Source organism: Acipenser ruthenus, chromosome 5 (genome assembly GCF_902713425.1).
Source record: "Acipenser ruthenus chromosome 5, fAciRut3.2 maternal haplotype, whole genome shotgun sequence".
Taxonomy (NCBI): Eukaryota; Metazoa; Chordata; class Actinopteri; order Acipenseriformes; family Acipenseridae; genus Acipenser; species Acipenser ruthenus.
In genome coordinates this window covers 75,023,559-75,037,822 of record NC_081193.1, presented here as the reverse complement: position 1 = coordinate 75,037,822, position 14,264 = coordinate 75,023,559, and the positions used below count along the sequence as shown (strand labels likewise).

At 36.7% G+C, this 14,264-nt stretch overlaps 1 protein-coding gene across 1 annotated transcript in view; it reads left to right on the top strand.

The window, feature by feature from the left end:
• Positions 1-14,264, top strand: part of slc35f1 (solute carrier family 35 member F1) — a 101,887-nt gene that overhangs the window by 63,574 nt on the left and 24,049 nt on the right. The window contains exons 4-6 of the mRNA XM_034005606.3: positions 5,264-5,423; positions 5,917-6,073; positions 7,895-7,947. Of these exons, the coding sequence (XP_033861497.2) occupies positions 5,264-5,423; positions 5,917-6,073; positions 7,895-7,947 (370 nt within the window). The remainder of the gene's footprint in view (positions 1-5,263; positions 5,424-5,916; positions 6,074-7,894; positions 7,948-14,264) is intronic.

Sequence of the window (14,264 nt, the reverse complement as noted above, 5' to 3'; positions counted from 1 at the left end):
GGGAACAAATGAGCAGAGAATAGATAAAAGCAAAGAAGATAAAACCGAGTCTGATCCCAGAGAAGTGTGAAATTAACTTCTGCTTTAAACCAGAAGGGATGGAGTTGTTTACAGTGCCAAATCACATGAAGCGTGGAACCGATGTGGATAAAGTATCTAGAGAAATCCCAGGCTGTTTGGAAGAAAAACGATAGCCATACTCTCTGGTTTCATTCTCCAGAGAAAAAGGAGAATGAAACCAATTTATTTACAGAGCTAATTCCATAGGGTCACATTATGCTATTCTGCATGCATTTGATACCCATTATTTAATGTACAGGAAGCGCATTGCCAATATTTAAAAGCCTATTCAGAATGCTCTGACAAAGGCAAGACACAATAGGAGCCTAGGATTTTTAATCTGCTATTTTGACATATCTTCTGTGTTGGAAAACAAATTCTCACTAAATAGTTATGAGGACAAAAGGAGATTATTGAAGGGATTTATTAAAAAAAATGATCATGGATAAACCTGATTTTCCAACAATAAAGATATTGCAACCCTTGCAGTGAAACCAGTTCAGAAATGTGTTACAGAAATGTAAATCTGCTACCGTACCCCCCTGGGAAACTTCTTGTGATTGATACGTGGGTAAATGTCAAAGTTCATGTTAGTCAGCTGTAACTTGAAAGAAGTGATGGCTATGTGCAAATGAATAATGGAGCTGGGATCATGAGTCCTTTCTGCAAAAAAGAGTTTGGAATATTTCAATCAACCAAACTAAAATATTGCAGTAAATCCTCTTGTAAAAGCTCATAAACTATAATGTTCAAGATTTGTCCAGAAATAAAACGATTTAGCATTAGCGGACAGGCTCCTGTAAGCATGTTTCTTAATTGAAAATGAAGAAAAAAACATAATAGTCTTTTGATCATGGCTTTGTTTTTTGGTTTTTATTAATAACATTTTCAGGGCTTTCGCTTTTTATATACTGTATGAAATTACTGTTTTCGGTTACTTTCAGGGTTTTTTTCTGTCACAATATGTATAGTTGTAACTCGACAGTACTTGCACACTTCAATTGGACCGTCTTTCCTTTGCTGTCTTCCACAACGAAATCCTTACGGTTCCTGGCACATTCTTCTGGGGTTTATGTGTGCTTAGGCATTTTTTTGTAATTCGCCATATTCACCATTTTTTTGCATTTCGCCATAATTTGCAATTCTGTTTTAAATTCCACGGGTGTGTAAATACTACCTATAGTACTGTAATATAGCTTTAAATCGCGAGCAAGAACATCTAATTTTAAATCTCGCAAGTGTTACAATCCTCCAATAGAAATGTAGCATGGGGTGGGTTTAAGTATTCAGAACGAATCAATGCAAGATCGTTCAAGTCAGGAAGGAGGGACATTGCCTAACTGCACTGCACAACTTTTTTTTTCACTGGGAATGGGGTCAAGTCAGTGTGAACTGAGTAACCATTTCCAGTGTTTTTCTGGTGTGTAATAGATACACACTTATTACCGTTTTTTTATCGGTTAAAACCGCAAATTAGAACACCTAATCATAATTACAGGGAGGGTGTTCATAAACAATGCACCATATGAGAAAATGAAGAAATACCAAAAAAAGAAATACCACCTGTTTATCTCTAGTGTTTAATATATTAGCTGGTTCAGTGAGTCATGAAACCTCGCCATTGAGTAGATTTAGAAGGAAAGCATAATCGATTTCCCTTTTCTAAGACTCTACTTCTGAGAGTGAGTTCCTTATCTACTGTTCACACTGTAAGCTGCCCAGAATATTTTATTTTGCTAGTCTTCTGAACTTATAAATCATTTTCCATTTTTATTTATTTATTTATTTATTTATTTATTTATTTATTTATTGTGTACAGGTATTTAAATTAATTTGGGTCGCATGCTGTTGTGTTTTTCTTTCTTTTTTTTTTCTTTTCTGAAAGGCAGTGTCTAAAAAGGATATAAATGTGCTGGTTGCACAGGTCATGAAATAATTAACTTCATCTGCATATAAGGTATGGACTTGGTATAAATCAATGTTTTCACATGAAAATAAGTAAAAACCGACCTATAGCTTTCAGTAAACCCAGGAGTTTTATCAGTAAAAACTGAAAATGAAGGGCTGAATACACTAGATCAGCATTATTACTAGCTACACGGCAGAAATAAAAGACCACTGTGTTTTAAAGCATTAAGCATAAAGGCAGCACCGATGGAAAAGAACAAAGAGGAAATTACTTTGGAGCCGACAAAGGCAAAACAAATTAATATATTATGGGTAAAGCAGAAAAATAGGTCCATCAGCAAGACAAACTCACAATCATTCAAAACATTATATTAGGGAAACTGAACATGCTGTTCCTCACAATCTTACAGAGCAGTAGTTTATTAAATTAGAAAAGCGTGTTGTCATGCTGACTGGATACACAATCCACATCCTGTGTCATCATTCGGTTTACAAGAATTCTTAAAGTGCTCTAGAAAATTGGAACAAATGTTCAAGGCCTTTTTTTAAATGTGACCTATTGTGGTAGCCGCATAATGTTGCAGAGTGAAGGGATTATGAGGGAAAGATGACAACCTTCCATGTGAATTCTTGGGAGGTCACTTTCTTTCATCAAATAAAATAGAAACATAATCACACATTTCATTCAACTGGGTCTATTTTTTAACACTAAATACTAAACTGGATTTAAAGAGGCACTCCTTATAAAAGTGTATAGTTGTAATTAGATTTGAAAAAAATATATATGTAATAAAGCTGTTTATTTAATTTATATTTAAACTATAATGAGGTTTGAAACTGCTTCATCAATATTAAAATACAGACTCCTACAACCCAGCATAGAGCAGACCAAAAGAGTCACTTTATATAACTGGGAGGTGATTAGTTATAAATGGCCATTGTATGAGCACGGGGACTTTTAATACAGTAGCTCAATTACCCTATTTTTTAATTATAGTCTAAGTGGAGTTGAAAACTACCCTGATTCATACACAGGATCAGTGGTGTTTCTCTGTCAAGTATGAAATCTAGCCATTACCTCATGGGTATTTATCCTTAAAGACCCTGTAACCTGAATAGATATAACAAAGACTGCCCGTCAAAGCCTGTGACACAGTCATGCCCGCCCCCGAGGGCATAAATAGACTGCACACACAGATCTCAATATAATTTTTCCTTTCATCTGACCTGAGACGATAGAGACTACGAACAGATAAGTGTTGAATATACTTTTATCTGCTTATTCGCTTGTGTAATTACACTCTAAATGTGATTTATTTTACGTGATTATAGTATTTCTACTTACGCGTAATGTGCACTCAATCCGTGGTTTTCGTTAGTCCCGCAGCGGCCGTGTGCCCTGCGCGAAGCCGGCAGCTCTCATCGCCCCTTCCCCAGGATCGAACAACCTTAAGTCAGCTACTTGTGTTCTCTCTCAGGCTGCTAGCTGTGTTGAAGCTGAAAATAAAAATTTCATTTTTTATTATGAAAATGATACATAATTAACGGTAAATGAGGGTTTACTGTTTTGTGTGAGAAAAAATTGTTTCTCGATGTGTATTTTTCTGTTTATTTTCACAGAAATACTCCTGTTGGACCGAGACGCACGCTTCGGGTTGAAACTGCTTGCAGTTTTCTCCCTCAGTGTCTCGTTGCCACATTCATTTTACTTACAGAATTATTGTGTAAACTGTTATGGCTCTATGTGACAAAGTGGCTGAGTGGGAACAGTTGCAGGAGTGATGCAGTGCGGTAATTAAACAGACAGAGCCTTGTAATCCAGTTTGGAACAATGAACTTTATTTTTATTCCAGGTCTGGTGACCTAAACAACAATGTGTACTGCACGGGGTAAACAATAATGGGATTGCAGTCCCAACTAATAAACACAATATCTGACCCACAATAATACATACACGGTCACCAGTCCTGGGTGTGTGCCGTACTGCTCGTGGTGGGTGATACAGGTTATTTAGTGACTGTTGGTGAAGTGCCATTCCGGCTTAGTGCTGGCCCTAGGCGACAGCAACACCACGTGGAGTGCAAGATGTGCCCTATAGTCTGGAGATTGCATTTTCGAATCCAGGCTATGTCACTGCCGCCCGTGACTGGGGGTTCCTAGGGGGCGGCGCACAATTGGCCAAGCGCCGCCCGGGTATGGAGGGCTTAGGTCAGCAGGGCAATCCATGGTTCACAGCGCACCAGCGACCCCTGTGGCTGATAGGGTGCCTGTGGTTCTGCAGTGGAGCTATCAGATCTGTATTGTCCTCCTGCACTATAGGTCTGGTGGCCTTGCTGTGGATCTGCAGTGCGAAAAAATCTGTTTCCCGAGTCGCCGGGGGGTTGCAGCGGTGAACCGGGATACAAATAATAATTGGGAATTCCAAATTGGGGCGAAAACCGGGGTAAAAAAAACCCATTGGCCATGACTAAATTTATTATATAAAAAAAAAAAAAAAAAAAAAAAAAAAGGAAAGATGCTGAGCTCCAGTCAAGCTGACAGGCAGTGGATTAGCTGATGCAGCAGTGGCAGGTACAGGGACGGTTGCTTTTGTAGTTGCAAAGTCTTGATTGGCTGGTTTTGATGGATAATAAAATAAATGTGGACCAATTGTGTCTTCATTTAATATTATCTGACCAATAGATGTGAACTGAGCTTTCAATACAGCAAGTCAAAATGAAAAAGCCGGCACTTGCGCGGATTGATTTTAAGTTTGATTCACAGTTGATGCTGTGACCTAGAAATGGGCATCTACCACCTAATAGAAGCCTGCTGGGGCTAGAAGCTGATTGGCTGATGGTACTGAATCATTTTCTGATGTGTTTTATTACTGGTTCTTGGCCACTGTTCTGCCTGGTACAAAGAAGCGTGAAGCTGCAACATTAGTTTTTGTCTTTGTTAGAACAGAAGGAGACTACTATATTAGCTGAGCAGCCTCCCTCTGCTCCACTTTCTTGAACCATGAAGAAAGGTGGGTGTGAACTGTATTATAGCTGTTAAAAACTGCGACATTTTAAAATACAACAATACGAACAATTTAAAATGTACTTTTGTTAGTTTTTCCCTGCTGCTAGATTAGCATCTCCCAATCGCTTAGTTCTCAAGTATCTGTGAGCTTTCAAAGAGGGCTTCTTTGTCCGAAGAAAACAGTAAAACATGATGATCATCTATCCTTTACTGATATTTTATGACCAAGTACCTTTGTTGGTACCATTGCCGCGGTGAGTATTAATCACTAGTATCTTATGTGTTGCAGCTGCTAGACTGCTTTGTTATCCCTGTGGTGCTGTTACTGTCCTGGTTCTTCTTGCTGGTGAGGTACAAAGCTGTTCACTTCATCGGAATCGGAGTGTGCCTGCTGGGGATTGGCTGCATGGTGGGGGCTGACGTGCTGGCTGGAAGGCAGCAGGGGCTGGGTAAGTTCAGTTTTCATTGGGGGAAAAAAACACCTATATAAAAAAGGGGGGTAGTGGGGGTTCTGTAACATTTATCTTATAAAAAATACTAGTATGCATAACTTGATCTTTATCTAGCCATATCACATAACTTTCCTGCTGACCTCTCAGTAACTGCTGCACTGGAAGTCAACTATATGCAGGACTTCTCTCGAGTCTTCCATGGGAAACTATCTGCATCAGTTGTTTTGGTGGTACAGCCTTGGATTTTAGTTATTTTCATACAATTTACAGCAGTGTCCAGATTCTTGGCAGTGGGTCCCTAAAAGCTTTTGTATATGCTATACTGCAGGGCTTATTTTACTCTGACTTACAAAATGTGCCACTTACTGTATACTTGCTTCAAAATAGGATCCCAAAAGTTCACATCGTGTTTTCACATTGAGTTCTCTCTGAGCGCTGCACTTTCCTTCAGTCAACGTGGTTTTAAATGTGGTTTCCCCTCTTGATTTAGGAGAACACAAGCTCCTGGGAGACCTGTTGGTGTTGGGTGGAGCCACGCTGTACGGCATCTCCAATGTGTGCGAGGAGTTCATTGTGAAGAACCTCAGTCGGGTGGAGTTTCTAGGAATGATTGGACTCTTTGGGTCTTTCTTCAGTGGCATACAGTTGTGAGTACTGGCATTCCCTTCAAAAATTCCATTTTAGTTTACCAGATTAGCTATTTCTGCTGTTTGCTGCAGTGCAGCGCTGTCATTACTTGTTTTTCATACTGGATTAAAAGCATCATGTGATTTCAGCGTGCCTTTGGTCAAGGAATGATGCAGATAAATGAAATTGAAACTTACTTATTTAGAAATTATGGGCTTTAGAAAACTACATATTATTAAAAAGAGCTGTGTAACAGACAGCAGCTTTCTTTTCACCTGTGGAAAGAGGCTGTAGCTCCATTATCTATACGCTAGTAAAATGTATTGTTCAGAGACGGATTTAAGAAAAATAGACCATCTTCTCAGGGCTGCATAGTAAGACATCAGTGCATTATTACCCCTGTTCTTTACTTACAACCTTAATGCAACTTAAATAACTTGTTTTAATCACGTCCAATTCACTTCCAATCATTGCAACAAATCAAAAGTAGCTTACTAACTGTAGATGATCAGTTTGGAGGACAGTACTAATGATAGTTTATGCAGGATAGTCTCAGCAACGACTCAAGAGCCTCTAGATACTGTAGACTACAGGTAGGTTTTAAGATCTTCTCAATTGCCATGGACACAATGTGCCCTAGAGGAATGTAAAGCAAAGTATTAAGTTAGTCAAGTGATTCTTCACAAAGTGGTGTACTGGCTTGTTACTTGTATGAATTAAACCCTTTGATATGTATGTACAATATATTAAGCAAAACAGTAATTATTTATTTAATAAAGCGGATACATGAAGACAAAATGATTAGTTTAACCCTTGTGATCTGCAGCTAGTTCCATGCTAGCTAGTACTAAATTTGCAAGTTTGTTGCAATTGACCAATATGATCTATTGAATCTGCTCAACATTTCCCATAGCCTTTCCCAGATGTCACACTTGTATGTAGTTTCTTGTCTTTTTAAAAATTATGTTTTTTTTTTTTTGTTTTTTTTTAACTGGGTCAAACTGAGACAAAAAGGTGCAAAAATGTCAAAGCAGTGTTTTCAGACCAGAGCTTCTTGGTTCCCAGCTCCTTGCTCTAGGCACCTGGTTATCTGCCTATTGTCCTTTTATTTCCTCAATACTGGTGCTTGGTGGCAGATGGCAGTCATTCAGGGTACAATTTCAAAGGCTGATAGTGAGCTATGAAAAGGAGGGAGTGAGTCAGACGTGACCCCCGGGCTGTACTTTCAGTTTCGTCCCAGAGCATGGTGGTGGGTTCCTCCTTCTACATGTTGTACACCAAATTCTGTTTTGTTTTGAACTGGCAGTGTGTGTTTAAAAAAAACGTAACTGTATGCGTAGCTCGATACGTGAATAATTGTATGTTATTAACAAAGTATTCAAACATAAAAAATGCAAGTCAATCACAGAGTGCGAGATGCTCGAGGCATTTATTTCCATTACTGTTTTGTGTAGCCTCACAGACCTTTCACCATAACGCCAGGGGTTATACAAGCTCTGGGACCTTGAAAGCCCTGGCCAAGAAATTGTTCTCAGTTTCATAAAGCACCAGTATGATGTGTAGAAATGAGTATTACCTGGGACAGGTTTTATCCAATCGGAAAAGGGTGAGTGGACTACAGTATATGGAAGGTTCATATGATTGTAAGCACAGCCTTAATTAGACATTCTTCCCAGTGTGTTCTACATGCAAAGCATTCGTATATATTGTAGATTCTACAGTATAGTGTGTTCTACACTGAACAATATGAATGCTTTGCAAGAAGCTCCGGATCCTGTTTGCTTCCTCCTAGCTTGCCCACCCTGTTCTCTGCCTGATGTTTATTTTCTTTTCCATTACAGAGCTATAATGGAACATAAGGAACTGTTAAGGGTACCATGGGATTGGCAAATAGGTGAGATGATGATTTTACATGATTACTGTGCAAGACTTGGAGCGTGCAAATAAAAAAAAAAAAAAGAGAAAGAGAGGCAGTCTATCCAGTGTAAGCTGGAATTGCTTGCCTCATAACCTTGTTTGTATTTTTATACTACCCCTGCTGTGTCAGTGTTTCCTTGCGCCATTAGTTAGTTCCGAAGCAGTGACAAACGAAGATCATTCTTCAAATTAAATGACATGGAAGGGCAGCAGTTCTGCTGTAGAAATCAGTGCATCGCAGATAAATCGCAACACAGTTATCTTAGGTAGGTATTGGAAGCCTCACACACTGCCAAGGCACAGATAATTATATCTGTTCTCATGGGTTGATTTACTTTCAATATCTGATTAGCAGAATCCCCAACCAGCATCAAAGTTGTTTTGCATGGCAATGCTCAATATGTGTATAGCAGATTTATTTTTTTTGTTTAGCTGTCAAAAGTCATTTAGTAGATGAATAGTAGTTTAGTTCCTATCTTTACCCAGAGGTAAAAAACGCCTATTAAGTATAACTGAAGTTTATCCAAAAACACTGGATTACAAAGTTTTATTTCAGTAGAATACAGTGGACCAGAGAACTGATCCAACTGCTAACACACACACACACACACACATATATATTAATTTGGGCTGCTCTGATTAACAGCAGAGTTGATCACAGATTTTTTTTTTTTTTTTTTTTACAATTTAATCATGCAGAATTTTATTTTTGTATATAAATAAAATCAACCAATAGAACATCTGAATTTTCTCCACAGCTGTCCAATCATAAGTGAGCGGAGGCAGGACATACAGTTGAAGGTCTTTAGTAGGTTTAACCAATGGGAGTCTCAAAGATCTGCCCTGATTTTACAGCTGTTCAATCATTAGTGATCAGAGGCGGGACATAAATATGTTGGGGCAAGGGTGTAAAATTAGCTGAATTTCGTGCCATTTTGCTTATTATAGAGACCGTTGAGAATTGTATTAAACAGCTTTTTACAAATTTTAAAAAAAAAAAAGTCACAAGACAATGGAGACATTGTAGTCGATTTGGTTACAAATCAATTTTCAAGAACATTCTGAGAAAAAATTGAGGTATACACTACAAATACCCGCACTGACGCAGGAAGAGAAGGGATATACCTGCCACTTCCAACATTCAAATTATGAAAGGTATCCGTGGCTTACCAGTAGCTGTCAATTAAAAAAAGTATACTGCTGGAGCTGTATTTTGTTCAGTAAAGAAAAGGCGATATGGAGCAGCACTGGCTACAGCAATCTAGGATGTGTAAGAAGGTCAGCACAAAAACATGAGTGTTCCCAAAGTTAGTTGCGAGCCACTGTAATACTCAAAACATTTGGTCAAACCCGGATTGATGTTTAACTGGATGAGCAGAAGCGTAGGGATACAATACATCACAATGAGCAAGAAAAAATCACAAGGTTCTTAAACGCTTGATTGATTCTGTTGTTTACCTTGGCAAGCAAGAAATGACATTCAGAGGGCACGATGAAGGCATCAATTCCTCAAATAGAGGTAATTATGTGGAATTACTTTCTCTGATTTCTTACTACAACAGCAAGTTAAGCAATCACTTGTCAGTAGCCACAGTATTCTTGGATACCTGTAACAAAATTCAAAACGGCTTAATCTCTTCGGTGCCTCAGGTTCTGATAGATGCAGAAGTACAGGAAGGAAACCAAGTAGGTAACTATAATGGTAGATTAAACAACCAATGATGGAAGCGCAGCTCAGCTGTCTTGTGTTTTCAGGTATGTGACTGACGGTGGCCCGAAAGAAAGGGTGTTCTGTGGAAATGTGTGACATTTACTAAAATAAAAACAATAATAAAAATGGTTTTATAAAGACCATATTCCCATTGGGCTTATTTTATTTTATTTTTTTAAATTCTATTGATTATTTAGTATTAGTATGCCGGACAGCCGCTGTAATATCATTACCTTTATTAAAAATGTGCACGGATTAATCTACTGATTTAGTCAACTAATGCCTATAAATTAACCAATCACAATTTATCAATTGACAGCCCTAATTTATATATATATATATAAATAACTCCTGCCTTTTTTTTTCTTCCAAAAAAATCTCTGTTAATTTAAAAACATGATTTTATAAAAACAAACAAACCGCGTTTCGACACTACCGTGTCTTCATCAGCTTCACATTAATTGATGCCCTTGCCAAAAACATGTGAAAATGTGGCTGTTCCCAAACGAGATAACTGGGAAAAGCCACAGACTACAAAAAAATGTTAAGTAAACTGTGTGAAGAAGTGTTTGGCTGGTAAGCGGCTTGGCCGTCCAGTCTGCTAGATAGGGACTGTTTAAAGTGTAGTTAGGCTCTATGTTTGAGCTAGGCTTTTGTTTTGTTTATTTTATTTTGTTAAAATAAAAGCGGAGTACAGGGAGGCTACGTTACTATATATATATATATATATATATATATATATATATATATATATATATATATATATATATATATATTATAGTAGCATAGTAGAGAGTCAATTATCCAATCTTTGATCAACCGTACTTTCTAATCAGCCAAACACAGCTGTAATCATGTGATGAGCTACATGTGGTGTATTACGCACAGAGCTTCTGCTGCTAAAACGGCTACGAGATTTAGCTGCCAAAAAAAGGACCAGCAGACTGAGGCAAATGAAAGTTACAGAATGATTCAGACCACCAAAACCTTACATGGAGCAGTGTGTGCTTTAAATTGTTGCAGTTAAAACAATTAAACCTTGTTCTAGATTGTTCTTCTATTTGTCAGTAAAGCAGCTAAGAACTTTTATTTTATTCATTTCTATTGCATGCTATGCCTTAACAGCAAGTATCAAAGTATAGAAACATTTTACTGCATTTTTGAAGTTTAATGATTCCTAAAGCTCTGTAATGTGTTCAAGTTGCACTGAATTGTATATGGTATGTTTTAAGTACAGTATTTCATTACCTGTAGGTGTTAAGGTTTTACTGAATTGCATTAATTTAGTGATTTGTAAAGCTTTGTAATTTTTTATGCTTAATGTTACGAGCTATATATCATCAGTAGGTACTTGTGCACTAAGTACTTGTGTATGTTAAATTTATTCTAAACATTATTAAAGGTACAGTAATTGCTATTAATACCGGTTCGATTATCCATACAAATGGATAATGTTCGATTATGCGAACAAGTAACAGTCCCAATTAGTTCAGATAGTTGGCTCTCTACTGTGTGTGTGTGTGTGTGTGTGTGTGTGTATACTGTATATATAGATATCTCTCTCTCTCTCTCTCTCTCTCTCTCTCTCTCTCTCTCTCTCTCTCTCTCTCTCTCTCTCTCTCTCTCTCTCTCTCTCTCTCTCTCTCTCTCTCTCTCTCTCTCTCTCTCTCTCTCTCTCTCTCTCTCTCTCTCTCTCTCTCTATATATATATATATATATATATATATATATATATATATATATATATATATATATATATATATATATATATATATATATATATCTATATAATCAGTGGAACTCCGTTTATCCGCATGCTTGGGGAGACATAGGTCCACAGATGTGTGAAATCCGCTGATAAATGGGGGTGTCGTTTGCGTGTGACTAGAATGCATGTGCAAAATACAGAAACTACTAATGTAAACCAAATGAGTGTTTACTGGAGATGTGTGCAATACAATATATTACAGATAGAAGAATGTTTTAAAATGAGTTTACTTTGACAGTGTTACTCCTAACAAAATCTAAATGTGATACACCCTCAATCCCATTTCCCTAGCTTTTTCTGTTACCAAAAAAATAAAATAAATAAATAAATAGAACAAATAAAAATACTTCAAAATCTACAAGATCATAAGACATTTTATGACGGGAATACGATATTCAGCCCATCAGAGCTCACAATTTTCCTATAAACCTAAGTCGTGTGTTAGCAGCTAGAAATATTGCAAGGTATATATCGCTCATTTATTCCACGCATTAATATTAAATAATGGTAGCTATGTGTTGCTAGTTTTCAGGGATAAAAAAAAATACAATTATATATTTTTTTTTTTACTTTAAAACGAAATAAACAAGCCTGCTGTGTAATTTTTAACTTTTCTTACGTTTCAACAAAATACGCAGCAACATAAGTGGTTTTTTTTGTTTAGTAAAAAGCTTTTCATTCTTTTGAACCATGAGAAAGTCCATCATAGTCTATTGTTTCAGTGTGGCAAAATATGTTTGCTGGGATTCACTAAGTAACTGCCTCAAGAGAACTAATTTTACAGACTGCATCCTGCTGCTCATTACAATAAATAAATCCTCCCATCTGTAGCACTGCTGTCTTCATGTCAACTCCACAGCTTTGCATGATGCATGTGTCGTTTTGTGTGTGTGTGTGTGTGTGTGTGTGTGTGTGTGTGTGTGTGTGTGTGTGTGTGTGTGTGTGTGTTGGAACGCCATTTGTGCCAAAACTATTTGTCAATGAATTCATAAATTCATGCACAAATTAAAAGATTAATTCGTCCAAGGATTCAGAAATTAATTCGACAATTTGTCCATCAATTCAGAAATTAATTTGTCCATCAATTCATAGATTAATTTGGCAATTCATCAATTAATTCATCGATGTGTGCAGCAATTCATAAACTAATTCATCCATACGGCTTGACGGGCTTCTGGGTGAATCGATTGACCCACGAATTAATGAATTGAAAAATGAATTGCCAACTGTAAATCTCGCACGGTCCAAAAAGTCAACCAATGAGAATCCAGTCTCAATCAAAACTGCTTCAGCCAATAACTTTACAGTTTACTAAAAAATATGTTTTCGGTCACCTCCAGCAAAAAAATAAATACAAACTTATAAAAAATCCCAGATTGAAAAATAAATAAAAAATTTTAAAAAACAACAGAATTTAAACAGAACAGCTGCAACTACTGCCTTAAACCACAGACACACAACTGATTCTACAAATATGTTAACTGCACAGGGTAAATAGATAAACATGTTTTTATTTCAATAGAATAACGTATAGTATTATATTCACGATATTGATTATATAATTAAGGCATGCATATGGGCTTCCGTAGAACAGTGCAAAACACAAAGTTATTGATTTAGATTCACGAATGAGATTTTGGGTAGCTGTATCTGCTTATGTCATATTGGCACTAATATTTAATTTAATAGAGTTCCGATTAAACTAGTTTTATTAGGGTTTTCCTTTAACATGCATTTGTATCGCTGCGTTATTTATGGGTGACCCATGAATACTGGTAGCTATATTGAAGTCTTGGCAATTAACAGCTTTGTAGAGTCGTTATCGTAGTTTGTGTGTCTGTGATTTAAAGGCCGGGTGGTATGTCAGATCGTAAATACACAGAGCACAAAAACGTACTTGTAGACCTCACCGATCTACCCCTCTGATCTCACTCACTGATTTACAGCAGCCTGGATCAGCACTGCATCACCAGCTATATCCTGCCACCCCACTGGACTGATGCACTCTGCAAACCTCTTATTATAATACTGCTTTTTTATTCATTTATTGTAATTCTATCATATTTGGATTATTTATTGTATTTGTCACTTACTGCATAGTAAAACTGTTGGTAACATTGGATAAGACTTCTGCTGTTTTTTTATAATAATAATAATAATAATAATAATAATAATAATAATGATAATAATAATAATAATAATAATATCCATCAAGATATTTACATAGATGTTATCACAAGATATAATCTCAGTTTTTTTTTTTTCATCTGTTATTCAGGGCTTCGGTATGCACCAAAGTAAAGCAGGTTTTTTTTTTTTTGCTAGTAGCTGAGGTGATTTAAAATGCCTATTCTAGTAAGCAGCAAGGTTATTGGCTAAAGCAGATTTGCTTGAGACTGGATTCTCATTGGCTGCAATTTTAGTACCTGCTCCAATTGGCTAGAAATGGTTACTTTTTTTGGCACAGTGCGAGATTGACAGTTGACAATTCACCTTTCAATAAATTCACTCACAGGTCAATCGTGGAGCAATCGATTCACCCAGAAGTCCGTCAAGCCTTTGTTATGGATGAATTGACAAATTAATTTCTGAATTGCTGCACGAATTGATGAATTAATTGATTAATTGTCAAATTAATTTATCAATTGATGGACGAATTAACAAATTAATTTTTGAATTGGTAGACGAATTGACAAATTAATTTCTGAACTGACAAATTAATTTCTGAATTGATGGACACATTGACAAATTAATTTCTGAATTGATGGATAAAATAATCTTTGCATTTGTGCACAAATTTATGAATTAATTGACG